The sequence below is a fragment of the Anabrus simplex genome, chromosome 3 (assembly GCF_040414725.1).
Source record: "Anabrus simplex isolate iqAnaSimp1 chromosome 3, ASM4041472v1, whole genome shotgun sequence".
Classification (NCBI taxonomy): Eukaryota; Metazoa; Arthropoda; class Insecta; order Orthoptera; family Tettigoniidae; genus Anabrus; species Anabrus simplex.
Genome location: NC_090267.1, coordinates 3,820,083 through 3,845,705, shown reverse-complemented (window position 1 = coordinate 3,845,705; position 25,623 = coordinate 3,820,083). Strand labels below are relative to the sequence as shown.

Here is a 25,623-nt window from a genome sequence, read left to right as displayed (position 1 = left end):
TTGGTGACTACTGTCTGATGTTTTATCCACATGTCGTCATTCTTCCGGCTGTCTTGGTGACTACTCTCTGATGTTTTATCCACATGTCGTCATTCTTCCGGCTGTCTTGGTGACTACTGTCTGATGTTTTATCTGCATGTCATTATTCCTCCGGCTGTCTTGGTGACTACTGTCTGATGTTTTATCTGCATGTCATTATTCCTCCGGCTGTCTTGGTGACTACTGTCTGATGTTTTATCCACATGTCGTCATTCTTCCGGCTGTCTTGGTGACTACTGTCTGATGTTTTATCCACATGTCATCATTCTTCCGGCTGTCTTAGTGACTACTGTCTGATGTTTTATCCACATGTCGTCATTCTTCCGGCTGTCTTGGTGACTACTGTCTGATGTTTTATCCACATGTCGTCATTCTTCTGGCTGTCTTGGTGACTACTCTCTGATGTTTTATCCACGTCATTATTCTTCCGGCTGTCTTGGTGACTACTCTCTGATGTTTTGTCTGCATGTCGTCATTCTTCCGGCTGTCTTGGTGACTACTGTCTGATGGTTTGTCCACATGTCATTATTTTTCCAATTGTCTTGGTGACTATTGTGTGATGTTGAATTCAGTCTGATTTGATTTGGTGGTGTGACACGTTGCTCCCGATTTCAAGTGTGATCTACTTTGCATATTCTGGATGGATATTTAATTACCTATTATTGATTTAATCCTAGTCTTGTTGTGGATTATCTGCGATAGCCACTGTTGTTATCTGTACCTTCTATCTATGGAAATATTGCATTAAGGAGTGTGCTCTCCTCACTGTGAACTTAGGCCTGACCATTGTAAGGTGATACCGTACTTATTGAATATCACCTCGCTGGCTGACGTTCTGTGTCAATTCTTGGATTCTGCTGATTTTGAAATAATATGAAGTATTGAATTTGGGAGTTTTCACTTCATTGGATTGCATTGACCTTTAAGAGTCAATGACTATATCATCAGTCCTTGTTTTAACATCGCATTTCTTTAATTAGTTTTGCGAATTCCGCCCTTGCTTTCCTTGTACGGTTTTCAGCTCATGTGATACATTTAGGTTTTTCACCATACTAAGGTAGTGGTTTCATTTCTTTCTTTATTTCCCTGTTAATTTTACTAATTACTTGTTTCTTTTCTTATCAAGTATCCTTAAAAAAAACATCACAGGTCATTCAACCTTGTAACCTTACACTCCTTTATTAAATTTGTGTTTCCTAGAACTGTGTTATCCTTTGAGACAAACTTCGGTATTAAACTTGGTAAGTTGGTACTGATATAGAGGTCACCTTGCATGATCAACTCCTAGCTTCCTCTCCACTCATTTACTGATTGAGGTAAGTTTTGTTGTTCTTACATGTTGATTTAATATTTACTGTTCTAATTCCCTTGGGGTTGGTGACATCATTGTGGAATTTGTGTTGTGGCTGTAACTGAATGGTGTGTTGTTCTTAACCTAACCTGAATCTAGTACTGGGTATCTTATTATTATTTACCTAGCCATGGTGTTATCTTAATTTTAATTTTGTGCATGCTAGTGTGCTAATGTTGTTGTTAATTGAGTGATCCCCATGTCACAGTGTTAAATTGACTCCACCTATATGTCGCACGTTAAAAGGCAAACCTTACTTTACCAAGGTGCGGCTAAAGAGCCTAATCATATCAGAACTGAGAAGCATGGTATTGAAGGAAAACATTCAAACTATGGAGCTGGCCACACACAACAGAAGGTATCAACCAAAATGCAGTGAAAGCCTACGCACATTGGATCCAGCCTAGAGGTAAAAATCCATGCAGTAAGTACAAAAAGGATATGAACAAGCACATTCAAGTCTGAATGTCTAGACTTAGTTACATATCACAATTTAGTTCTGTTTGTCACAGTTGGGGATGGCTAATTATATCTCAAATTTAAGACAAAATACACTAACAAGATCGTTACTCAGTGACATGGGTATTAAAAACAGACAAGGTATTTTCAACACAACTGTATTAATAACAAAGATAATTGTGGTAATGTGAAATTTTAGATATTACATTGACTTTTATAGATGGTACAGTGTATCAAAAACTTTAGCCTTTTTGAAACTAGTGTTAAGAGTACAAAGATCGACCAAATAATTTTAAAGGTAAGGTTAACATGGAGTAACACACTTCCAGCTCAAGACTTACATTACTGAAACCAATGCATGTGGACATTATACTTAACAGAAAGATTTCCCTCAACTTTATATCAATATAAAAGGTGAAGGGGGACAAACCAGTGTGATGAAAGAATTGAAAGGCAATAGGAAAACACAAAACTATGGTCAGAGAAACCAATTCTGATAGAACGTTCATGACAATCTGCACTGGCTTTAACTAAGCGCAGGTCAAAACTACACAGGATAACAGCTGGCCTAGTCATGTCCCTTTCGATGTTAACACGGCCAATCTCTGAAAAATACAACCTGTGTCTTAAAAGTTTGGTGAATGGTCGCCTAGGTTGTACACCATGCTAACTCAGACGATGCGCTCGCGCATATGCATTGCGAGATATGACACCAAGTGCCCCCTATCGGTCAACTCGATATAGTTATACGGAGTTGAACGCTGCAACACATCGCACAGAGTCAGCGTGAGGACTCGTGTCTTTGCACAATGGAGCGACGCATTAACATGAAGTTTTGCTTCCACCTAGGGAAAATGGCAACAGAATGTTAGTGCTAGTTTACCACGCTCGTGCAATGACTGGTTTAAATGCTTTCGAGATGAGAAGGAAGGTGTTGAGGACGAGACACGGTCGAGTCGACCAACCACAAGCACATTTCCAGACAACATCGAACGAGTGCGAGAAATTATTGCGAATGATCGGCGACTGCCCTTACGAATGACAGCAGATGAAGTGGGTGTAGGCAAGGACAGTGTACGGACCAATGTTCAAGAGCATTTGAAAAAAAAAAGCGGAAGATTTGTGCCCGGTTTGTACCGCACAAGCTGACCGAAGAACAGAAGCAAACTCGGATAGAAACATCAGGAGATTTCATTCACGTTTGTGACCAACATCCGGAGGTGTTGAAAACCATCATTACAGGAGACGAGTCGTGGTACTACCTGTATGATCGGGAGACCAAGAGACAGTCAATGGTGTGGTGTTCAGCATCTTCTCTGTCTCCCAAGAAAAGTCGGCACACAAAGTCCAAGATTAACACAATTCTGATCACCTTTTTTGACAGCAATGTTTTGAATCATCATGAATTTGTATCCCAGGGTACATCTGTCAACGCAAAATTCTACAAAGGAGTTTTGAAACGGCTACTGCAATGCATCAGACAGGTTGGGCCTGAACTGTACCGGACTGGACAGTGGAAGCTCCTCCACGGCAATGCCCGTCCGCACACCGCGATCCGCATGACCCAATTTTTCGCTGAACACCGGGTGACTGTTCTTCCACCCCTCCGTATTCTGTGGGTTTGGCGCTGGCAGATTTTTTGTTCACCCATCTTAAATTAACCCTGAAAGGCAATCAGCAAGATACAAGTTACACATTTCATGTCTGGTCCATACTGAAGTGTACATCAGTTTAAAAATTATTACTAACATTTTATTAGGATCAATCTATTCAATACTTTAGGAACTCAATTGTATTGAATAGGTTGATGCTAATAAAATTGTAGTAATATTTTTTTAAACTAGTGTAGCAGGTATCCAAGAACACGTGACAAGGGTTCCCCGGGAGATTCCAAATGAAGCGTTTGCTGCCAGCTTCCAGCCTATTTACAGTTGATGTCAAACATGTGTTGTAGGTAAAGGAGATTTCTTTGAAGGCTAGTGCTGTGGTCGATTCCGACTATGCTTTGAATATACATGCGATGTAGGCCTAGCCTTGAAGTGTTTACCAAAATTAATTTTTCTGGTGGGTGCTGTTATTTAACTCTGTGTTTGTGGTACGTTGGAGTACTGTTTGATGCTAACTTGCGATGAACTTCTGTTGTGTGGAGAATCAGAACCTAATTGTTTGATTGCTGATTGAACCTGGTGTCAAAAATTACTCTTTTCTTTAGTCCTTTGGAGTTGTGCACTTATTTTTATTGTTCTCCTTTCTGTGGGTGGTATACTTATGTGTTAATTTTTCTTTTTGCACATTGCTCTTGTAATTGCACCTCCTGTAACCCCTATGTTCTTATGTGGTATGCTCTGGTCCTAGCTCAGTCGATTGTACCTTAAAGATTTAAATTTAAAACTGATATTTGGATCTTTGTTATCCTGTTAGATGGGATTCACCAATTTAGTCTATCTTTTCTTGTTGCCCCTTCTTGCTCTTTTGCATTCTTATTTTGTGGTTACGCTAATTTAATTTTGAGATGAAACAGGATGCTGCATTTCTTGCTACTTCAAACCCGATAAATAATATCTGAGCTGAAATTTTTATTTTAATGTACTGCCGAGAATATTTAAATGGTAAAAAGGATTTAAGGAAACAACTACTGAAGACGCGTTGTGAATTTTTTTCAAGGGCATTTAAAATTAAGATATCCTGCAGTGAGTAGTAATGATTGTATGTTCTACAGTAACTGAATTGCAAGCTTAATTTCGGATTTTATTATACTCTAAATTGTTGCATGTGCTGAAGAAAAAAGTGTGTCTCTGGTAGTAAATGAACTTGGGTAATTAATGAAAGGTGAAAATTATCTGATAAACATTGATTTGGTTCAAATTATATTAAAATAAGTAACTCCTTATGGAAATAATTGAGGAAGTGAAACAGAATTTTTCTCATTGACTGCAAAGGAGGGTCAATATGTAACAACTGTATTAGATGGTTTATGTCATGATCTTCTGTTGTGAATGTGGTGTCCACTGAACATTGAACTGCTCTTGAGAGTTGTGAATGATATTAGTGATTGAAACTGGGTGTTCTAGTGATATATCGTGATGGCTTTTGGTGAAGTGATCATTATTTCTTATGGACTTATTATATTCAAATTTTAGCTTGTTTCTGGATCAACGTACATGGAAGGAGATTACCTTGTGCTTTTTGGAGGGAGGCTGTTCCAGTGGGGACATGTTTTTAGCCTTTCTCCACAACATTTTAGGCTTCGGTGACTTGCCTTTGAAATTTGTATCACTTTGGAATTTTATTCCAAACTCGCTTTTAATTTTATTTCCTGTGCGACTTTGATCGCTTACTGTAGCTGTTTTCCATCCGTCTGCAGAGTAACTTCAAATGTTTATATATGATATAATTCACAATTAATTCCTGTTATCTATTGGTCCGCCTCGGACCAGCCTGAGAGTGAGCCTCATGTCTGGTTCGTTCGCTCTCCTACCCGCTCCTGCTGCAGCTTGCCTTGTAGCGTGAACTGAGCTGATTGTCGAGCTCCAAGATGACTAGAAGCTTTGTGCGTGGGCTCTCTGAAAGAGCAACTTGTTATTTAGATATGTCTGAATGATATGCAATGGATATGGGCTAAGGCCCTGAAGTGCTTTACTTTTCCTTTATAATTTATTATTATCTTCTTTTTGGAATGGATGTCCATTATTTTTCCTGCTTAAATAGTGTGCTACAAGAATGTAAGTAAGCTGCATCTCAAACTGACGCCATGCGTTAGTTTTCTTCTCATGGATGAAAAGTAAGTCAACTATGATATCCCTTTACCATGGAGCTGGATGGCATCGTCTGGAACCTTAATTTGACGAGTGAAAATTATTCTGTTCTACAATCACCATTTCTAAAAGACCTTTGTTTCGAATGAACTTGGAAATTTCACAACTTCAAAAGTTTTGGCCTACTGACTGCACTGTTTAACCGATTTTTGGTGGAAGTAAAAGTTTTCTGGGAAATGTTAAAGGGACTAAAAGATTTTTCTGTTTTGGTTGGTGTTAATGGAGTTAGGAGTGATGTAATTTAAAAAAGGTATAGGCATCTATTAGATGGTATGAGATCGCAAGATTACCTCTGTGAATCGGAATCTGTTTTCTGCTTTAATTTAACCTTTTTTGTATCTTCCTTTCCTTTGGTGAAATTTCTTTTAATGCTCCGATAACGCTGTTTCTTGTTGACATTTCCATGGCAACTGTCACCCGTGGGAACGATTGTTTGGGATTATTGTGAACTGATTGATGATAATTGCCTTGGTTTTAATCCGTGACGTGCGTGTCTTTTAGTTGGAAGCCATTGTGCCAATCTGGTTTTACGTGTGCACACTCTATTTGATTTGAGCTGCTTGCTCTAATTAAATATGACTGAATTCTAAATTTTTGGCTGGAGAGTTAACTTAGCGTATGCTATTTTGTTCTTCCATTCTTCATGAGGTGTATTTTGGGGTAGTTTGATTCCCTATTTCATGTCAGTTTATTTGGTGAGTGCCTTCAGTTTTGATGTATGTTTTCCGGGCACGTTATTTATTTCAAGTTACGCTTACCACGATCTGGTTCAGGGGAGAATCTCACGATCTCACCTTAATACATTTTCACCTTAATACATTTTCACCTTATATACAAAATTTATTCCTGAAGAAAGAAGTTTTTTCTTAAATTAGTAATACAAAAGTTTATCCTTGTAGTTTAAGGTAATTACTCAGGCCTCTGTGGCGAACAGTGAAATTACCCCACGGACATTATTGGAAATGTTAGTTGATCTGATTTCAAGTTCACCTTTCTAGATTTTTCTTAATTTTGAGGGCGTCCCTGGTTTCAAGGTATCCTTTGTTTTCAACTAAGCTTAATTTAGTTAATCAATTTATTAACTGATACTTAATTTCAAAGTTTATTTTCTTAACCAATTTACCACTCAGGTAATTAAACTTATGATTTTTGTGCATTTGCACCTTTTAAATTTTATCCATTTATTTTACTACCATATGTAAATTTTCTTATCACAGTAATTAAATAATCTAGTTTTTTAAACAACAGTGTTTTTCTTTCTTCCCTCCAATATTTATTACCGGGAAGAATCTTTAGGTTACGATCTAAGTTGCGCCGTTACTGAGCTTTGGAGAGTATTTGCTGCTTTCTTTTAATGTTTTTCATGGTTTCTTGCTATCTGTTGTTCTTGTTTACTTGTACCAGTAATTACCGGTACAACTGGTATATAAGATGTAAGGCCATTCAGGCGTTTGCTCTATTAACCAGCGTTTTGTCTTAAGCCTGACACTAGACTCTTCAGAGTGGGATGTGTCGGACCCTACCCACTGACGCTGGGTGAATGCAGGTGAGCTTATCAGAAGCCTTATATGAGGCACAGTCTGATAACTGCATACGGGAGATATATCTCCACAATGGAATTATTGCCCGCCTAGCAATTGCGAATGAAAAATTCTAAATTCCCTTGGAGGGAATTAGAGGGAATTAGATATTTTTCACCAATAGTGCATGTCAAAAACATATCAGATGTAAGGCTTTTCAGGCGTTTGCTCTATTAACCAGTGTTTTGTCTTAGGTCTGACACTAGACTCTTCAGAGTGGGATGTGTCGGACCCTACCCACTGACGCTGGGTGTATGCAGGTGAACAATTTTATATTTCACTTGATCAGTACCATAATCCAAACTTTAATCTCAATGACCTTTCTGAAAAACCTATGATTTTGTTTGATACGTTTATTAAAATATTGAATAATCTTAAAATACCCAAAAATCAATCAATCTTCAAAACTATACATAACACATTTACATACTACCCCTACCGCCATCCGCGCCCACCCGATTATAGCCCCGCCTCTACCGCGCTTCCCCTTCCTCCCATTTAGAAACTCCACCCCTCCCCATCCCGTCCGAAGGTCCGTCCCTCGACATTTAGTCTGTCAGTTCCTCCCCGTTACATCTGCTATCAACTTGGCACATGAGGTGAGTCTTCTATTCCTTTTCCTTTCATAATATATTTTTTCCGTGTTTACGTAATTCTAAATCGGGTCTCTTTTTCTTATAGGTTCCGTCTTGGTTCAGGACCTTTCTAGATCAACTTATGTATTTACAACTCGCATCATAAGAGCCTTTCTTCAAGTACCAATTCAACAAGAATCCCGGCTACTTTACTATCTTCAACCTACTCCTTAATATGATATAAACAAACATATCAGAGTATAAACCGATATATAGAACTTTCCAATGGACACTTTGCTTGTCAATATCAACTTGCAGTGACAACTAATCCATTGGTTACATTGGACAATGCACTAAAATTCTTCATTTATTAAGTCCAAGTTGCAGCCCCATTAGAATAATTTTACTTTTTAATGTGCACGTATTCACTCTAAGTGTTTGTTCACTTCTTTTAATATGTCAAACATCGCCATAAAGCCTTCATAAAATGAATCCAAATGTTCAACAGATCGAGGAAACATAGATCAAAGGCTGATAATTGTTTTTGCTACAAGTAGAATTAATTTCTTTTAACTAGTCACTCTTTTAATTAGTAATACTAAGGTGTACACCCAATAGAAAAACAACCATTTTTATCTCACTGACAATCAGCTTGTATATATAAATATCATTTTAGCTTTATCATGTATATTTCCTGAACTATTACTGTGATATTACTACGGGAGTCATGATCAATGTATTTTGTCTTTGTGTAATTAGTCCTTGGCTGATGATGACATGGAATCTTGTCGAAACCGATACAAGATGTACAAAAAACGTGATGATTTAACAAAAATGTAAATTTTCAAGTAATTTATAGTATTGAAAAGGGGGATATTATCTTTTATTTTCTTTATTGTGAATCTTGATTCAATACGGAACCTGAAGAATGAAATTCTTAACATTAAATAAAGAACTTATCAGAAGCCTATATAAGAGGCACAGTCTGATAACTGCATACGGGAGATAAATCTCCAAAATGGAATTATTGCCCGCCTAGCAATTCCGAATGGAAAATTCTAAATTCCCATGGAGGGAATTAGAGGGAGTTAGATATTTTTCACCAATAAAGCATGTCAAAAACATATCAGATATAAGGCTTTTCAGGCGTTTGCTCTATTAACCAGCATTTTGTCTTAGGTCTGACACTAGTCTCTTCAGAGTGGGACGTGTCAAAACCTGCCCACTGACTAAGACAAAACGCTGGTTAATAGAGCAAACGCCTGAAAAGCCTTACATCTGATATGTTTTTGACATGCTCTATTGGTGGAAAATATCTAATTCCCTCCATGAGAATTTAGAATTTTCTATTCGGAATTGCTAGGCGGGCAATAATTCCATTGTGGAGATTTGTCTCCCGTATGCAATTATCAGACTGTGCCTCTTATATAGGCTTCTGATAAGTTCACCTGCATACACCCAGCGTCAGTGGGTAGGGTCCGACACATCCCACTCTGAAGAGTCTAGTGTCAGACCTAAGACAAAACGCTGGTTAATAGAGCAAACGCCTGAAAAGCCTTACATCTGATATGTTTTTGACATGCTCTATTGGTGAAAAATATCTAACTCCCTCTAATTCCCTCCATGGGAATTTAGAATTTTCCATTCGGAATTGCTAGGCGGGCAATAATTCCATTTTGGAGATTTATCTCCTGTATGCATTTATCAGACTGTGCCTCATATATATAGGCTTCTGATAAGTCCACCTGCATACACCCAGCGTCAGTGGGTAGGGTCCGACACATCCCACTCTGAAGAGTCTAGTGTCAGACCTAAGACAAAACGCTGGTTAATAGAGCAAACGCCTGAAAAGCCTTATATCTGATATGTTTTTGACATGCCCTACTGGTGGAAAATATCTAATTCCCTCCATGAGAATTAAGAATTTTCTGTTCGGAATTGCTAGGCGGGCAATAATTCCATTGTGGAGTTTTATCTCCCATATGCAATTATCAGACTGTGCCTCTTATATAGGCTTCTGATAAGTTCACCTGCATACACCCAGCGTCAGTGGGTAGGGTCTGACACATCCCACTCTGATGAGTCTAGTGTCAGGCTTAAGACAAAACGCTGGTTAATAGAGCAAACGCCTGAAAAGCCTTACATCTGATATGTTCTTGACATGGCCTATTGGTGAAAAATATCTAATTCCCTCCGTGGGAATTTAGAATTTTACAACTGGTATAACTGTACTGGTGTACAGAGGAGCTAATGTACAACTAAACTGTACTGGTCCACAGAAGAGCTAGTGTACAACTGAACTGGAATAGTGTACAGAGGAGCTAGTGTACAACTAAACTGTACTGGTCCACAGAAGAGCTAGTGTACAACTGAACTGGAATAGTGTACAGAGGAGCTAGTGTACAACTAAACTGTACTGGTCCACAGAAGAGCTAGTGTACAACTGAACTGGAATAGTGTACACAGGAGCTAATGTACTACTGAACTGGAATAGTGTACAGAGGAGCTAATGTACTACTGAACTGGAATAGTGTACAGAGGAGCTAATGTACTACTGAACTGGAATAGTGTACAGAGGAGCTAATGTACAACTGAACTGAATAGTGTACAGAGGAGCTAATGTACTACTGAACTGGAATAGTGTACAGAGGGGCTAGTGTTAGGGGTGTACAACTTGATTATAATTACCTGTTTTCTTCTTTGAATCTTGGGACCAGTTCCACAGTTGTGGGTTCTATGATTGTTTCATCCTTGATGGCTGCAGTAGGCTGTAAGTAAGAAATAAGAAAAGTAAAAAGAAAACAGAGTAAGGACATAACAAAACAAAAATATATAAATAAGCAAAGGAGAGCTGATGAGGGGCGACCAATATCTCAGCCAACTACGGTTTTAATAAATTTGTACTTTTTAGGGATAACATTGAATATTCCCGCTTCATCTCGTACAGTTTCATTAATTACCGCCAGGTTGCAGTGCTATAATGGCATCTGTAATGAAGGTGCATCCAAAATACAGAGCAGTTATTGAGTTTCTTTTGGCAGAAACCAGGGCAACAAAGTATTCATAGGTGCTTCCTGAATGTCTATGGACAAAAGCATGGTGAGTCATTGGGTGAGGCGTGCTTTATCATCACAACAAGGTCGAAGAAAGCTGTCTGATCTCCCACGTGCGAGCTCGCTGCTGAACTTGACATCTCTGTTGGTAGTGCGACACAGTTATCCACCAGTTGGAGTATTCCCGCTGGGTTCCTCGACAAAGAACAAACACCTGTGCTCGCTACGGTACTCAAGGTAACAATTTCTTTTTTTACAATGCTTGGTAAAGCTAAAGGTTCCACCTATTCAATACATTATCATAATGGTCTGTTTAGAACATCACATATTTATTTAACTTATTGTAAAATACATCTTTGGACCGGTTTCGGCAATCCACTATGCCATCATCAGCCATTGAAAGTTTTACAGCAAGGAACATTCAAGAAAGTAAAAATATGCTATAGACACAGTATAGAATGTATGCTTGGCATACTTTTAACGCAAGTCCTATTCTACTTGAAAAACATTAAAAATAGCTAGATAACATTGACCCATTGTACTATACAAATAATATGTCTTGTTTTGAAAAAAAATACAGTATTATTTAATACGTCTGAAATTATTTTGTATATGATTGAAAAAGTCTATGATTTGGTGTAGCTTATGTACAAGAAATTCATATAAAGTTGATAAGTGATTCTACAAAGCATTTGCCATTTTAACCAACAGTTTTTAACAGCAAGTCATATTCTACATGAAAAACATTAAAAATGGCTAGATAACATTGATCCATTGTATTATACAAGTAACATGTCTCTTTTAAAAATTAGTATTATTTGGTGCGTCTAAAATTGTTTTTTAGGTGATTGAAAAATCTATAATTTGGTGTAGTTGATGTACAGGAAGTTCATATAAAATTGATAGATGATTCTAGAAAACATCTGCCACTATTAAAGCACAGTTTTTTTGGTTCCTCATGATATGTGACTTATACTGTTTGATAATATATACAGGTTCTTCTTTCTTAAAAATTATTGACAAAACAGTCTATGTTTGACTAATATAAGGAGTAGCAGTCTTCTAATAAGTTTAATCTTATTTTAGTATTTGAACCTGCTTCGTAAGTATTTTTTCAAGATAAATGACTGTATGGCTGAGGCCGAAACTATGGTTGAGATCTTGAATATTATTTTATATGCCAGGTGTAACTGGGCAGTAATTAGTATTAATCTCGAACCAGCATGGACCTAAAAAGGAAATTGTAAATTGAGTATGAGTTATTGAGAATGAAACGCGGTACTATAGGAAAGAATTAAAGATATGAAACTCACCTCAGGTTGAATGTAACAGCGTGTAGAGAGAGTGAGGAACAAATGCTGAATGTCAAACGCCAGCCACCTGGCTCAGCTGTGAGGCGGGGCGTATTATGTAGGGGAAGGGAAATAGGAGAGGTTGCAGTCGCGTGTATCTGTGTGTCAGGGGGCGTGGGCTTTGTCGGGGATAGTAAGCTAGCGCGCTACGAAATATTTTATGTACTGATTGATTTTTAGGAATTTTTAAACTATTAATCAATGAAATAAGCATGTCACATAAAATTGTAGGTTTTTCCGAAATATCATTTAGATTGCAATTGGGATTGTAATATTGATCTAGAGTAATGTAACATTGCTCCGTTAGGTCCAAGAGTGGGCCTTTATTTATTGTTTCGGTGATGTCCAAGTCCTTGCTGATACGGTAAAAATTGTCTTTGTATTTCTGTATGTGTTGGCATATTGCTGAAAATTTTCTATATTTTATGGCATTGACATGTTCATTGTATCTGATATTAAATGATCTCCCAGTCTGTCCAAGGTAAACACTGGTACAGTCATTGCAATGAAACCTATATACACCTGATCTATCGAATGGGTTTTGTACATTAACCGATTTGGAATTGTAGAACGTATCTAAATTTCTACTGTTAGTTTTGAAGGCAATATTGACATTTCTTTTCTTAAAAATATTGGTTAATCGGAAGATGTCAGAGTTAAAGGTGAAAGTAGCATACGTTTTTGTTTTGGGTGTTTCTTTTTGTAATTTAGTCTTGGGTTGGTGTTAAAACATTTGTTGTAGCCATTATAAGATGCGATCTTGCGTATAGTGTTTACATTCTATATTGGACATGCTCTCTGTATTAAATTATTGTATGTAGCTCTTTTATGACTGGGAGGATGTTCAGAGTCGTGTTTGATGGTCGTGCCTGTGTGTGTCAGTTTTCTATAGATTTTGTATTCAAAAGAACGCCTGGTAATGGTGAGATCTAAAAAATTTAGGGTAATAATACTCGACATGACTTAGCTGTGTTGACACTGCTACACGGCTGAAAGCAACGGGAAACTACAGCCGTAACTAACTCCTGAGTACATGCAGCTCTCTCTATATGAATGATGTACTGATGATGGCTTCCTCCCGGGTAAAATATTCTGGAGGTAAACTAGTCCCCCATTCGAATCTCTGACTACACGAGAGGGGGCAATCATCAGGAAGAGTATACTGACATTCTGTGAGTCGGAGCGTGGAATGTTAGAAGTTTGAATTGTTGTGGTAGATTAGAGAATCTGAAAAGGGAGATGGATAGACTAAAGTTAGGTGTAGTTGGTATAAGTGAAGTACGGTGACAGGAAGAACAGGACTTTTGGTCAGGCGACTACCGAATTATCAACTCAAATCAAACAGGGGAAATGCAGGAGTTGGTTTAATAATGAGTAAGAAAATAGGGCAGCGGGTAAGCTACTACGAAAGATGCGGTTGCATCTTTGGGTTTAGAGATAAGTGAGGCTAAATCTAAATAGCCTATATGATAACGAAGAGAAGTGGAAGGAACACCGAAAAACTCCCAAGTGGATGATTACACCTTTGAAGCAGTATATCTAAGCTCAGTAATAACATCAGAAAATAAAGTTGAGACAGATACTGTAAATCGTATTAAGGCTGCCAACAGATCCTACAGAGCACTGTACCCTCTTCTGAGAAGTAAAAATTTCTAAACTGACTCTCTGCAAAACAATAATTAAACCAGTACTTATGTATGGGATCGAAGCATAGGTATTGACGGAGGCCACAGAGAGAAGATTAAATGTGTGGGAAAGGAAAGTACTGAGGAAGATATTTGGATCGTTGAAGGAGGGATATTTATGGAGAATCAGAACAAATGAAAAATAAGATTAATATGTAAGGAGCTGGACTTGGTGACCTCAGTCAAAATGAGAATAAATTGGATGGCTGGGGCATGTGCAACGGATGGAGGAGGGAAGACTTCCAAGGAAGGCACTGACAGAGCACCCTGGGGGCAGGAGAAGGAGAGGTCGGCCCCGGATGAGATGGCTGGATGATGTGGAGACTGATCTGAGGACCGTTGAAGTCAGGAGGTGGCGAAGGCATGCTGAAGATCGGGACGACTAGGGAGATGTCATCAAGGAGGCCAAGGTCCGTAAAGGACCGTAGAGCCATGAAGTAAGTAAGTAAAGTTATCTCCGTAAAAGCCATGAAGGCCATTGGAAGGATGAAAGGTAAAGGCTTCCGCTATCCATAATTTCGGCACTTGATGGGGTAGAGTGGTTAGCTCTATATTCAACATGAGCATTGGAACTTGCTCACTGACTTGAACCTCGCTGACCCGAAGTTATTCCAGCCAGGTGACACTCAGTTGTTAACAGGCGCAGAACATTTCTTTTCATTAGTGAAACTTGGTCGCAGAACTCGATCACCAGATTATCCTATTCTTCAAGACAATGAACTAGGATGAATTATTGCTGGACACTCCCATCAGAGGGAAGAGAAACTTCTTACTCTAATCACATGTTCCTTGAAGTCAGAGGATAGGTTAGACACCCAGCTACAGTAGTTCTGGGAAACAGAAGAGATTACACCCCCAGTCATGACAAGAGAAGAGAGAGCCACCGAAAGGCACTTCACAGAGAATACCACTAGGGATTTTACAGGTAGATTTAAAGTTCGCTTACCCCTCAAGCAGAAACCTGAGGTTCTGGGAAACTCCTTCAATCATGCCATGTCAAGACTAACTAAACTAGAACTGCGTTTCAGTAGGCAGCCCTCACTTAACCACGAGTAACTTTCTTCATGAGTAAGAGGCCATGGGGCAAATGGTTAAGGTCGGGGAATGAAGGTGGAAGCTATTATCTACCCCATCATCCAGTTTTTAAGCTTAGTAGCTCACCTACAAAAACAATATCTAACAATATTTCATTGAATGATATAGTAATGGTTGGAACGACAATACAAGAGGATCTTTACTCTGTTATTCTAAGAGTTAGAATGCATACCTTTGCCTTCACTGCAGATATTGCTTGAAATGTATCGGCAACTCATGGTTCATGCAGATGATAGGAACATTCAGCGGATTATAGGGAGGGAATCAAATTTATTCCTTTCAGAATAGCATTAAATCATGATAAACAAACATGGTACATCTTTATTTCACCATGCAGTTAGGTGGCACACAGGCTGACCAGGCTGATGCTAGAATAACAATGATACTCTGTCATTTTTAATGTCTTTATGAAAACAAGCCCAAGAAATGTTCCCCCTCGAAATTAGTCCAATCTATAGGAACCGCAGCCTTCAGCAAAAGTGCTGAACATTTTTTTTATGGCTTGTTTTCAGGTAATTGATTGATAACTGTACTGTATTTTAACCCATTGCCTTGCAATGACGGAAATTTCCGTCATTGTCCGCGGGTTGCCATAAATCCAATGACGGAAATTTCCGTCCACCCTCTTTATTGCTTTGTTGAGGTTTCCAAGGATACATATCGATATTTTTTTGCAATCCCAACATGTCTATGAGATGTTGGTAATCTTATTTCAGCTATCTTTGCCCTTCAGCTACGTATTTTGCCGCCAAAGAGTCTAAATACGATCGAGTAAATTGCCGCGTAAAGCTTCAGTGAAGGTAAAGTCAACGTCATGGCCGAGTCGGATGAAGCTCGAATATTACGTCTTTTGGAGGAAAGCGATGTCAATGACGGTTTTTCCGATGAAAGTGATACTGAATTTCCTTCAAGTGACGTTAGCATTAGTAATTCCGAAGAATTAGATGACATTATTGAAGAAAATGAAGACGGGAACGCAGGTGGGCGTGTGCATAACCCAGAAAACTGAACGTGTACACAAACAGACAATGTACCAAATAATATGTGGTGTAATCTTCTTGCTACCACAGAGTTCAGTTCTCCAAGCCTCATAGTCTTTCTTCTGCTGAAAGAAGGTATTGATCCGGTTTGTCAGTCTTGTATTTATTATTATTATTATTATTATTATTATTATTATTATTATTATTATTATTATTATTTCCTTATGCCCAACTATTGAGCGCAATTAAACTTATTTAGCTGATGTCGTTGACTTTTCCTTCTCCCAAAATCTCTTCATCTTCTCACTGTGGCTTTTCTTGCGAGGTCTGCTATGACTCCAGAGGAAAAAATCCCAAGGGAAAGAACAGGGGTGAATCCCGCTATGGATGTGATAACTGTAAGGTGGCACTGCATGTATATGAGTGTTTTAAGATCTAACACACTGTGTTGAACTATTGTTAGAATGTGAACTGTGTTTCAGTGTGTTAACTTGCTGTAGCAAAAGTGATCTCTTTTAAGTCAGATTAAATTGCAATTACTGTATATTTATTTTCAAGAAAAATTGCAGTTCAATGGGTTAACAAACACTAACCTATACTTAATGTGTTACTACATACAATATTAAGATTTTTCAACTATAGTCCATTAACGACAGATCTCAATTTAACACCTCAGTGTATTTTTATACATATAAAATATGTAATGGATGCTGTATATTTTTATAATGGTATTTTTTGACTAGACTCTATTGGTTTAGAGGAGGTGACTAATACTAAAGAAGTATTAAAATTTACATATGAAAACAATGACATTTACAGTAAGATACAAAATTTGAAAACTAGAAAAGCAGCTGGAATTGATAAGGTTTTGGGAGATATGCTAAAGACAAGGGGTTGGGGTATAGTACCATATCTGAAGTACTTATTTGATCAGTTTGCATGAAGGAGCTATACCAAATGAATGGAGAGTTGTTATAGTAGCCCCTGTGTATAAAGGTAAGGGTGATGGACATAAAGCTGAAAATTACAGGCCCGTAAGTTTGATATGTGTTGCATGTAAGCTTTGGGAAGGCATTCTTTCTGATTATATTAGACATGTTTGCGAAATTAATAACTGGTTCGATAGAAGGCAGTTCGGGTGTAGGAAAGATTATTCTATTGAAGCTCAACTTGTAAGATTCCAGCAAGATATAGCAGATATCTTGGATTGAGGAGGTCAAATGGACTGTATTGTGATTGACCTGCCTAAAGCATTTGATAGGGTGGATCATGGGAGACTACTGGCAAAAATGAGTGCAATTGGACTACAGATAGGGAATCTGCCATGTGGGCGACTGCCCTAAATGCAGATTCGATTTGATAAAAGCACTGAAGTTTGTAAGGAACGAGTTAGTTACGCAGTATTGATGGTGTAGTTGTAAATTTATCTATCGGGCGATCCAAGCACCACCATTCTAGATGCACCGAGCTCGATAGCTGCAGTTGCTTAAGTGCGGCCAGTATCCACTATTTGCTAGATAGTGGGTTCGAACCCCAATGTCGGCAGCCCTGAAAGTGGCTTTCCGTGGTTTCCCATTTTTATACCAGGAAAATGCTGGGGCTGTACCTTAATTAAGGCACAGCCACTTCCTTCCCACTCCTAGCCCTTTCCTGTCACATCATACCATAAAACCTATTTGTGTTGGTGTGACGTAAAGCAACTTGTACAAAAAAAAACTAGACGCATGCATAATAACGTGATAAATTTTGATCAGAGCACACAGACAGGACCAGATACCTAGAATATTCAGTGTCTCTCAAAGTTTAAATATATCTTGTTCTCCTTCCCTACAATTTTCAAATGTAACACTGTTATATCCAAAAGGACAGGGCAATTAGAAATGTATTACTTCCCAGCAAAGTTGGAAAACCCTTAATATCATGGAATAGCTCTTACAGCAGTACAGCTAACTTCTCAGCTTTCTTCTTTTTCCTCTTCTGATTCATAGCATGGCCTTCATTGTGCAGAATCTCATCAACAATATACCTGGTTAAAAAAAAGAAGAAATATTTTTATGCATACATGAAAGTAAACAACATTAGCCTACCTAAAGTTATGTTTAGTTGCTACTGTACCTCTTTAAGTGACTTTGATTCATATGACACATCTTTTGTAGCTCATCTTTTGTTGAGTTTTGTGGTGGAGCCACCCTAATTTTGCCCCACCATGACTATAAATTAAAGGAAAAATAAAAATAAAATTCCGTAACAACATTAAATATAATTCAGTAGTAGAAAATATTCAGTCTATTATAATTACCACTAATTCATCCTTCCTCCATTTCATTGTCGGTTGATGCTCCACAAGCTTACAATGGTATGCTACATTATCCATCACAAAACACAGGGTCCTATATTTCTTAATCTTATGATTAATTGTGTTTCCACCCACATCTGAGATTTCTCACTGTTAGCACCATGATAATCTTGACTTCTCTTCAAATCTGTGGCAAATATCAAATCAGCACCTGTAAGAATTTTGAGTTTCTGCATGAAGTTATGTCTTTTTTCCCTAAAAATATGGAGCCACCTTCTACAGGGATATTAACAGACAAAAATTGTTATTTTTGTTGAATGATTGAAAAAGATGTCTGATTTTAAGTGAAAGCAATTACAATGCAACAGTCACCTGATGATGAAGTTAATGAATTGCTACTTACACTAGTCTTTGCTAAAATTTATCATGTATTAGTATATCTAGTATATTGATAGTGGTTTAACATCAATATGGTATATCTAGACTAGAAGTCCATGATCACTTGTATTAATGATATTACTATAAACACTAATGTTTAATACTTTAGAAGAAATGTAACTGTTACGAATACCAAACCTATATCAAGCATTAAGAGATAGGAAGCTTAGAAGGTGTGCAATAGTCAGTTATATACTGATTCAGGTGCAGATTGTCAATGCAGAATGAACCTAATAAATAGGCCTATAGTACAAGTAATTTGCTGATACCAATATCCAGTAATATTACATGAACATACACCGGAGAAGTTATAATTGAAGTGCATCTCTAAAGTTAATCGTTGGCCTAAACTGAATAACTACACGTCTTTTTCATAACCAACAGACCCCTTAACAGTGGTGAAGTCAAATTCAAGAACCACTGATAGAACGCAGTGAAACAACAGATGGGAAATCTGCCACTGCCCTAAATGCAGATTGAAGCTGTAGGTTAAAATGCCACTTCCTACATCAAGGCAGGCGATTTGAATCAATCATCACTGATCTGCATTTAGGACAGTCGTCCAGGTGGCAGATATTACCTAGTAAACAGATTAGAAATCTGAAATGAAACCACGTTGTAATAATACACACGAGCAAATATATTACATACACATATGCCGTAAGGCAATAAGAATACATGAAGGCTGGGTCTGTAAACCGTACTGACGTCGAGACCAGACATGTTTAGGTTAGGTTAGGTTCATAACGAAATATTTTCCATTTCAATTGCTTCTCACTGTCAGAATCTTATCATAGAAACAAAATTAAAATTTAAGTGAACACTTACCCCCAATTAATTGTGAAACACTTGTCATAAGGTCCATATCACTACGAGTGATAACTCGTCGTCTTCCTTTTTCAATACCTCGTAGCAATCTCTGAATTGATTTTTGTAAAGGACGTAACATTGCTTTCCTTTTCGGAGGAGTTCTTGCAGATTTTTCTTCCTTCTTAAACATTCCCATTCAAATTTTGTACATAAGTATGGGACGAAATGGAAACGTAATTAATAAAATGATGTGTTCATCATTTCACACAAACTATGTTATTAAATGCATTATCCGAACATACCACAATTCTCCTTACCTGGTATTAGCCAAATAGATTTACAATCCCACAAAAAAAGGAAATGTGCTTTAAATATTCTCGCAAATGTATCGCTAGGGAGTTTAACAGTAATACAGTGGTAATATATAATTCACGGTAGAACTGCGACTGAACGTTGCCAATGTGCCAGATTAACGGTAAATGTAAGACGTTGTATCGGCAAGTAGGGTCCCTAAACTGTATGGTTACTGACACTGAAAGAGACCCAACAAGAAAAGTAACTATAAATCAATACCTTAATATTACAGAGGAGAAAGGGTAAGGTTGCACCCTTAGGGTATGTCCTTACACAGAGACTACTATATGTAAAGTTCAGCAATAAGCCACTACAATCTAGGCTATGAATCATATTATTCATGCTGAGCAAAATGGTAGTATAGGGGAAGGCCTAAAATTTAATTCTCAAATATTTATGTTATTAGTGGTCCTATCAATAAATACTGCATAACTAAAGTTAAATGGAATTAAATTTCTGATAATTTATGTCTAATACATTTTTTTTACTATTTACTTTATATCACGCCGACATAGGTTTTTGTTTTGTATACACTTAATAATAATAAAAATAATAATAATAATAATAATAATAATAATGGTGATGACAGGATAGAGGAAAGGCCTAGGTGTGGGAAGCACCCGGGCCTTCATTAAGGTACAACCCCAGCGTTTGCCTGGTGTAAAAATGGGAAACCACAGAAAACCATCTTCAGGGCCGCTGACAGTAGGGTTTGAACCCACTATCTCCCGGATTCAAGCTCACAACTGCGTGCCTCTATTTGCATGGCCAACTTGCCTCATTTATACATTTTTACTGTACCGGCTATGTTAACAAGAGATATTCAGGAATTTGTATTTTTGTCGCTACGTCCATATCAACGCCAAGCCATGAGAAAATGGGTAAACAGAATTTAATTAAAATTGGTATACAGAGTTGGGGAATAGGAAACTACAGTCTAAGTTATAAACAATTTTATTCACTCTGGACAAAATGGTAATATAGGGGAAGGTGCCTAAAATGTAATTTTTAAATACCTATGTTATTGCTCCTATCAAAAAGTACTACACAACAGAATTTATAGAGAACACTATTTCCAATCATTTATGTTTTATTCAGTTTTATCATACCGACTATGATAAGAATGGTATCAGAGTCAGAAGAAAACTAAATGTGAAGGCCTACAATATCGAAACCTCATAAAATTGATGAACAATAACCGTACGATGACCATTGTTTGTTGTGATGTTGTTTGTCTCTTATGCTGCCACCCATCTCCGATAGATGGGATTAGTGCTGCGTACTGAGTAGAACAGTCTGCTTGTATATTGACAGGAAATAGCAGGGGAGTTAGATAGCTTTCTTCTCTAGCATACTATTCTTCTGGTTCATAATTTTCTAGTACTGCTGCAATGTAACAAACTGGTTCATCATAGTATTTCAGCTATTCGATCCCTACTCTGACAGATTGATTGGACTGATCAGTGTGCACAATTAATGGAATAATGGCAGAGGCTCACTTATGACCTGGTGTAGAATTACAATTTCGATCTATTCCAAATTAGAGCCAATAAATTCTCCCCTGAAATGAACTGTTTCTTAAGAAGAGCTTCTTCATCTTCACTTTTATTAAATTCTATATTCGTTTATTCCAAATTAGCAGCTAAGAAGGAGTTTCAGCTCTGGCTTGGAGGAAAAATTCGCCTCCAAGTCAGATAGATTTTCCCCGTCAGTGTAGTGAATTGAGATTTTCCAACTCATTGGGTACTCCTAGGATACAGATGAGTAAAAGGGCATCATTTTTACCTCAACCCCTTCCTCCCGCTAAAAATAAAAGTGTGTTCAGGGCCATGGCTGTCTGCGGCCTGGTCATTCCAGCTCTGGAACTTTGGGCTGTTAGATCGGCAGGGAATTATTGTTCATTACATGTGACAAAATGTGTGGTTTTCCATTACATAAAGAATTTCTTATGATAGCATTGCTTTTAATTGCGACATTCCTACTGGCATCACTGTAAAGACCTCTGTTGATTTCAGTTGGGAAAACCACTAAGGCAGTCTTTCTTAGGATGTAAAAAGGCAGATGGAGAGTGAGAGTGTGCCACTATAACAAAAATTCCCCAACCTGATTGTGACTGATGGTAGGCAAGAGGGCCAGCCATTACAATGAAAATTCTCTATCAGAGTGTTCACATAAAAAAAGACGTTTGGTGACTTCCTCATCACGTTTCCAGGATAACGATAAGATCTACCTTGCTCATAAGGTGTACACTAACCTAGACTTCCGTAGCAAAGCACAGGTACATCAGCATAAAGACAAAGTATTACCCACCAATTCAAAGCCATATATCACGCAAGGTTGAAACCGGAAATTTTCCTGGTACAGCCACAGAAACAACGAAACAAGTTGCCCAACGCTACATAACAGAGAACACCTGGACTATACCACACACCATACAGTACCCAGTGGAACTACTTGAAAAATATAAATACGGGGCAGGAAAATTGGCAAATTAATATTGTTTTAAGGACCTTAAAATTGTATGTCTGAAAAAAGGGGTCATTTACTGAAACATATTCAGTAGTTTCCTCACAATTTCCACTGTCAATGAAAGGTTTATCAGTATGATAGATTAATTCAAATGTACTTACCTCGGTTAGTCCTGTCTTCGTCCACTCTGGTTTGGTTTCTTCTTTTAAACATTCCATTGTTGAATCAAGTTTAAAATGTTCCTGCAGGAAAGTTAATATATTAGGCCCAGTCTTCAGACACATCTCATAGTCAATCATAAGAAGAGATACCTTCTACATGGACACCAAGACTTGATAATGATCTCTCATATGAATGGCGAATTATGGGGCTCCTTCCAGGAACAGCCATTCTTACACAATAGCAACAGACATTCTAGGCTTCCCTCTGTGAGTAGCCATCATTACACAATAACACCAGACATTCTTTGAACTCAGCTGCATCAGTCACTGGATGGACTGAGCAGTTCGGTGGTTGATGTTGCCAGCCCCAAGCCCAGGTAAAGGAGGAGGGTTTGTTTTGACTACATATTCGGTCAACTGTAAAAGAGATCTGCGCTCTGATGGCCTTCACTTAAACCACAGTGGTACGTATAAGATAGGAAATGTGTATGGAAGGGTTATAGGGAGGTACGTTCAGGGAAACGGTGTGGTCTAGAGCAGTGATATGGAAGTCAAGTAGGAATGGCATAAAAATGTTAGTGTTGAACTGTAGAAGTATTGTAAGGAAAGGAATAAAATTAAGTAATTTAATAGATATATACTTACCAGATATTGTGATAGCAGTTGAGTCATGGCTGAGAAATGATATAATGGATGCAGACATTTTCTCACAGAACTAGACTGCGTATTGTAGAGATAGGAATGGTAGGAGGAGTATTAATTCTTGTGATAAAAGAATTGGTAAGCTATGGAAAAGATGACAAACATGAAATTCTAGGTGTAAGGCTCATTTCTAAAGATAATAGGCAACTTGATGTCTTTGGAGTGTACAGACTGGGACGCTAATTCAGAATCAGCTACGTGGAAAACGAAATGGAAAGGAATGTGACTGTAGCAGGAGATCTGAATTTACCAAATGTCAATGGGGAAGGTAATGCAAATGACAGGATGTAGGACCAACAAACGGCAAATAAGTTAATATCGGAAGGACAGCAGATTCAGAAAGTGATGGAACCAACAAGAGGGAAGAATATCCTGGAGAAGGTGCTGGTAAAACCAGATGAGCTCTATAGGGAACTGAAGTAGTAAATGGCATTAGTGATCATGAAGCTGTTTTTTTTCATAGTTAAAACTAAGTGTGAAAGAAAGGAATGTATTAAAATTAGGACTATGAGGCAGTAGCATATGGCTGATAAAACAGGCATGAGGCAATTTTCAAAAGTAACTATGATCGGTGGAAAACGGTAAATAAAAAAGTAAACAGACTCTGCGATGGGTTTAAAGCAATTATTGAGGAATATGAAAACAGGTTTACACCTTTATATGTGGTAAGGAATGGTAAAGACCCACCCTATTTTAACCTCTCAGCATGGGACAACTTCGCTACCTGGCTACCCTGTGTCGCGGGAGGAGTATAGCTCCAAGCGTATTATGAGTGCAGGCTTTTAGTTAATCGGGCATAAATTACAAGCAGTTCAATTAATTTTATCAAAATGTTCTGTTTTTTATTAGCGCATAAACACACAAAGGGGATAATTTGGTGGAAATACCAAAGGTCAGAGGAAAGGAGAAATCTTCTGATGCTTTCAAATCGAACAAGAGATACGGAGGAACCAAGTAGCTAGAACCTGCTTGTTTTTTCTTTTTTCAATAATAACACCTTAGTTCTGTACTATGCTCATTAACATACAGTACAGTACATACATTTCCTCCACAGTAACTGGCAAACATTAATTTACCCTCAATCAGAACGGAAATAACATACCGTGTGACCGCATATGATGTTGAGCATAAATATCTGCATATTCTAATATCATCTTTACAAAATTGACACTACAAAACAAGTGAAAATTTCACAACGGATATAAGCAGTTCTTTGCAGCATTCTGAGACCCATAATCTGCCATAAACACTTCCCTTTGCCCTCTATAATTATCCATGTCTTCTCCCACAAACCCACCATCAATAACATTACAGCTGATATTTTCCCATGTATCAAAAGCAACATCAATGTCACAATCACTACTTTCACTCTCAAACTTTATATTACAACCCCTAAATGACCTCATAAGCAGGTGAAGAGTTCTGTAACCTTTTTTAACAACCCCATGAATATGGTTACTTAAGAGGTGCCAACCTTTGAAGCTGGTTATAGTAATCCCATTTTTACCTCCCCCCCTGTCAAAACGTTTATGAGTCAAATCCAAAGCACACCGTTTGCCCTTTACTACAGGAATCTATTCTAATATATATCGTATTACACAATAAAATTTGCTCATTACCTGTTAGTTCTGCGATAAAAAATTCTTTTTAGCTTGTTTCACACCCAGCAGCTGCTTTTCAATGAAGTTTTTCTTGAAATATACTCACCCCTGAGATGACATTTTTGTCTTCAGAACCATAGGCGATTCCAGTGTAGATGTACTTAATGTAGGCCTGAACTCTGTCTGACTTTTCCTAACAATGAAAAGTCTTTCTGTGGGAGAGTTACTACGAGGTACACTTAGTACTGCGAATACAACATTACTTAAGGTTTTATACTCAATTTGTCCACTTTCATTTTTAAGCTCTGCAATATTGCGCCCAATTCACATCAATGTTAGGTCTATGTGCAATATATTCAGGAAAGGTATCACACTCGTAAACTGCAAATTCCTGTTCAAGTTTCCCATGTTCACTTTCCTTGACCAAAGTTGGGAATCTTCAAACAAAATATTCAAGAGATGAATAGGAAACCTTCATTCTGAAAGAGATGTCTACAACTTTGGCAATGTAGAAGAAATTCTTCATCAAGGGGAAATTTCCTGATAATGTAACTGCAAGCCTCCATATAAAACCCTCTTAGAGAATTATAAAACATCTCTTCATCACAGTCATTATCTTTCAAGTATGCTCTAGCTTTTGCTCCGATTACCAAGTCCTCATTGGCTTTCTGGTATTTCCACCTCATGAATTCAACGCTCAAAAGGGAGGTAGATTCTGACTGAACAGAACATGGCTGAACAAATCTGACCAATAGGTCAGTTAAAAGACCAGTAAGTTTCCTCGTAAGAAGATGGTATGGCTGGAGCA

At 37.8% G+C, this 25,623-nt stretch overlaps 1 protein-coding gene across 5 annotated transcripts in view; it reads right to left on the bottom strand.

Annotated features, from left to right (window-relative positions):
- The window catches only part of LOC136866905 (gastrula zinc finger protein XlCGF46.1), a 108,698-nt gene that overhangs the window by 44,727 nt on the left and 38,348 nt on the right, over positions 1 to 25,623 (bottom strand). For all 5 annotated transcript variants that reach the window (XR_011017951.1, XM_068226894.1, XM_067143999.2 and 2 more), the window contains 2 exons: positions 22,513 to 22,593; positions 10,508 to 10,587 (listed from right to left, as the gene is read on the bottom strand). Coding sequence is in view for 4 of the 5 variants with exons in the window: in XM_068226894.1 (XP_068082995.1) it covers positions 10,508 to 10,587; positions 22,513 to 22,593 (161 nt within the window). In the remaining variant the exon portion in view is untranslated. The remainder of the gene's footprint in view (positions 1 to 10,507; positions 10,588 to 22,512; positions 22,594 to 25,623) is intronic.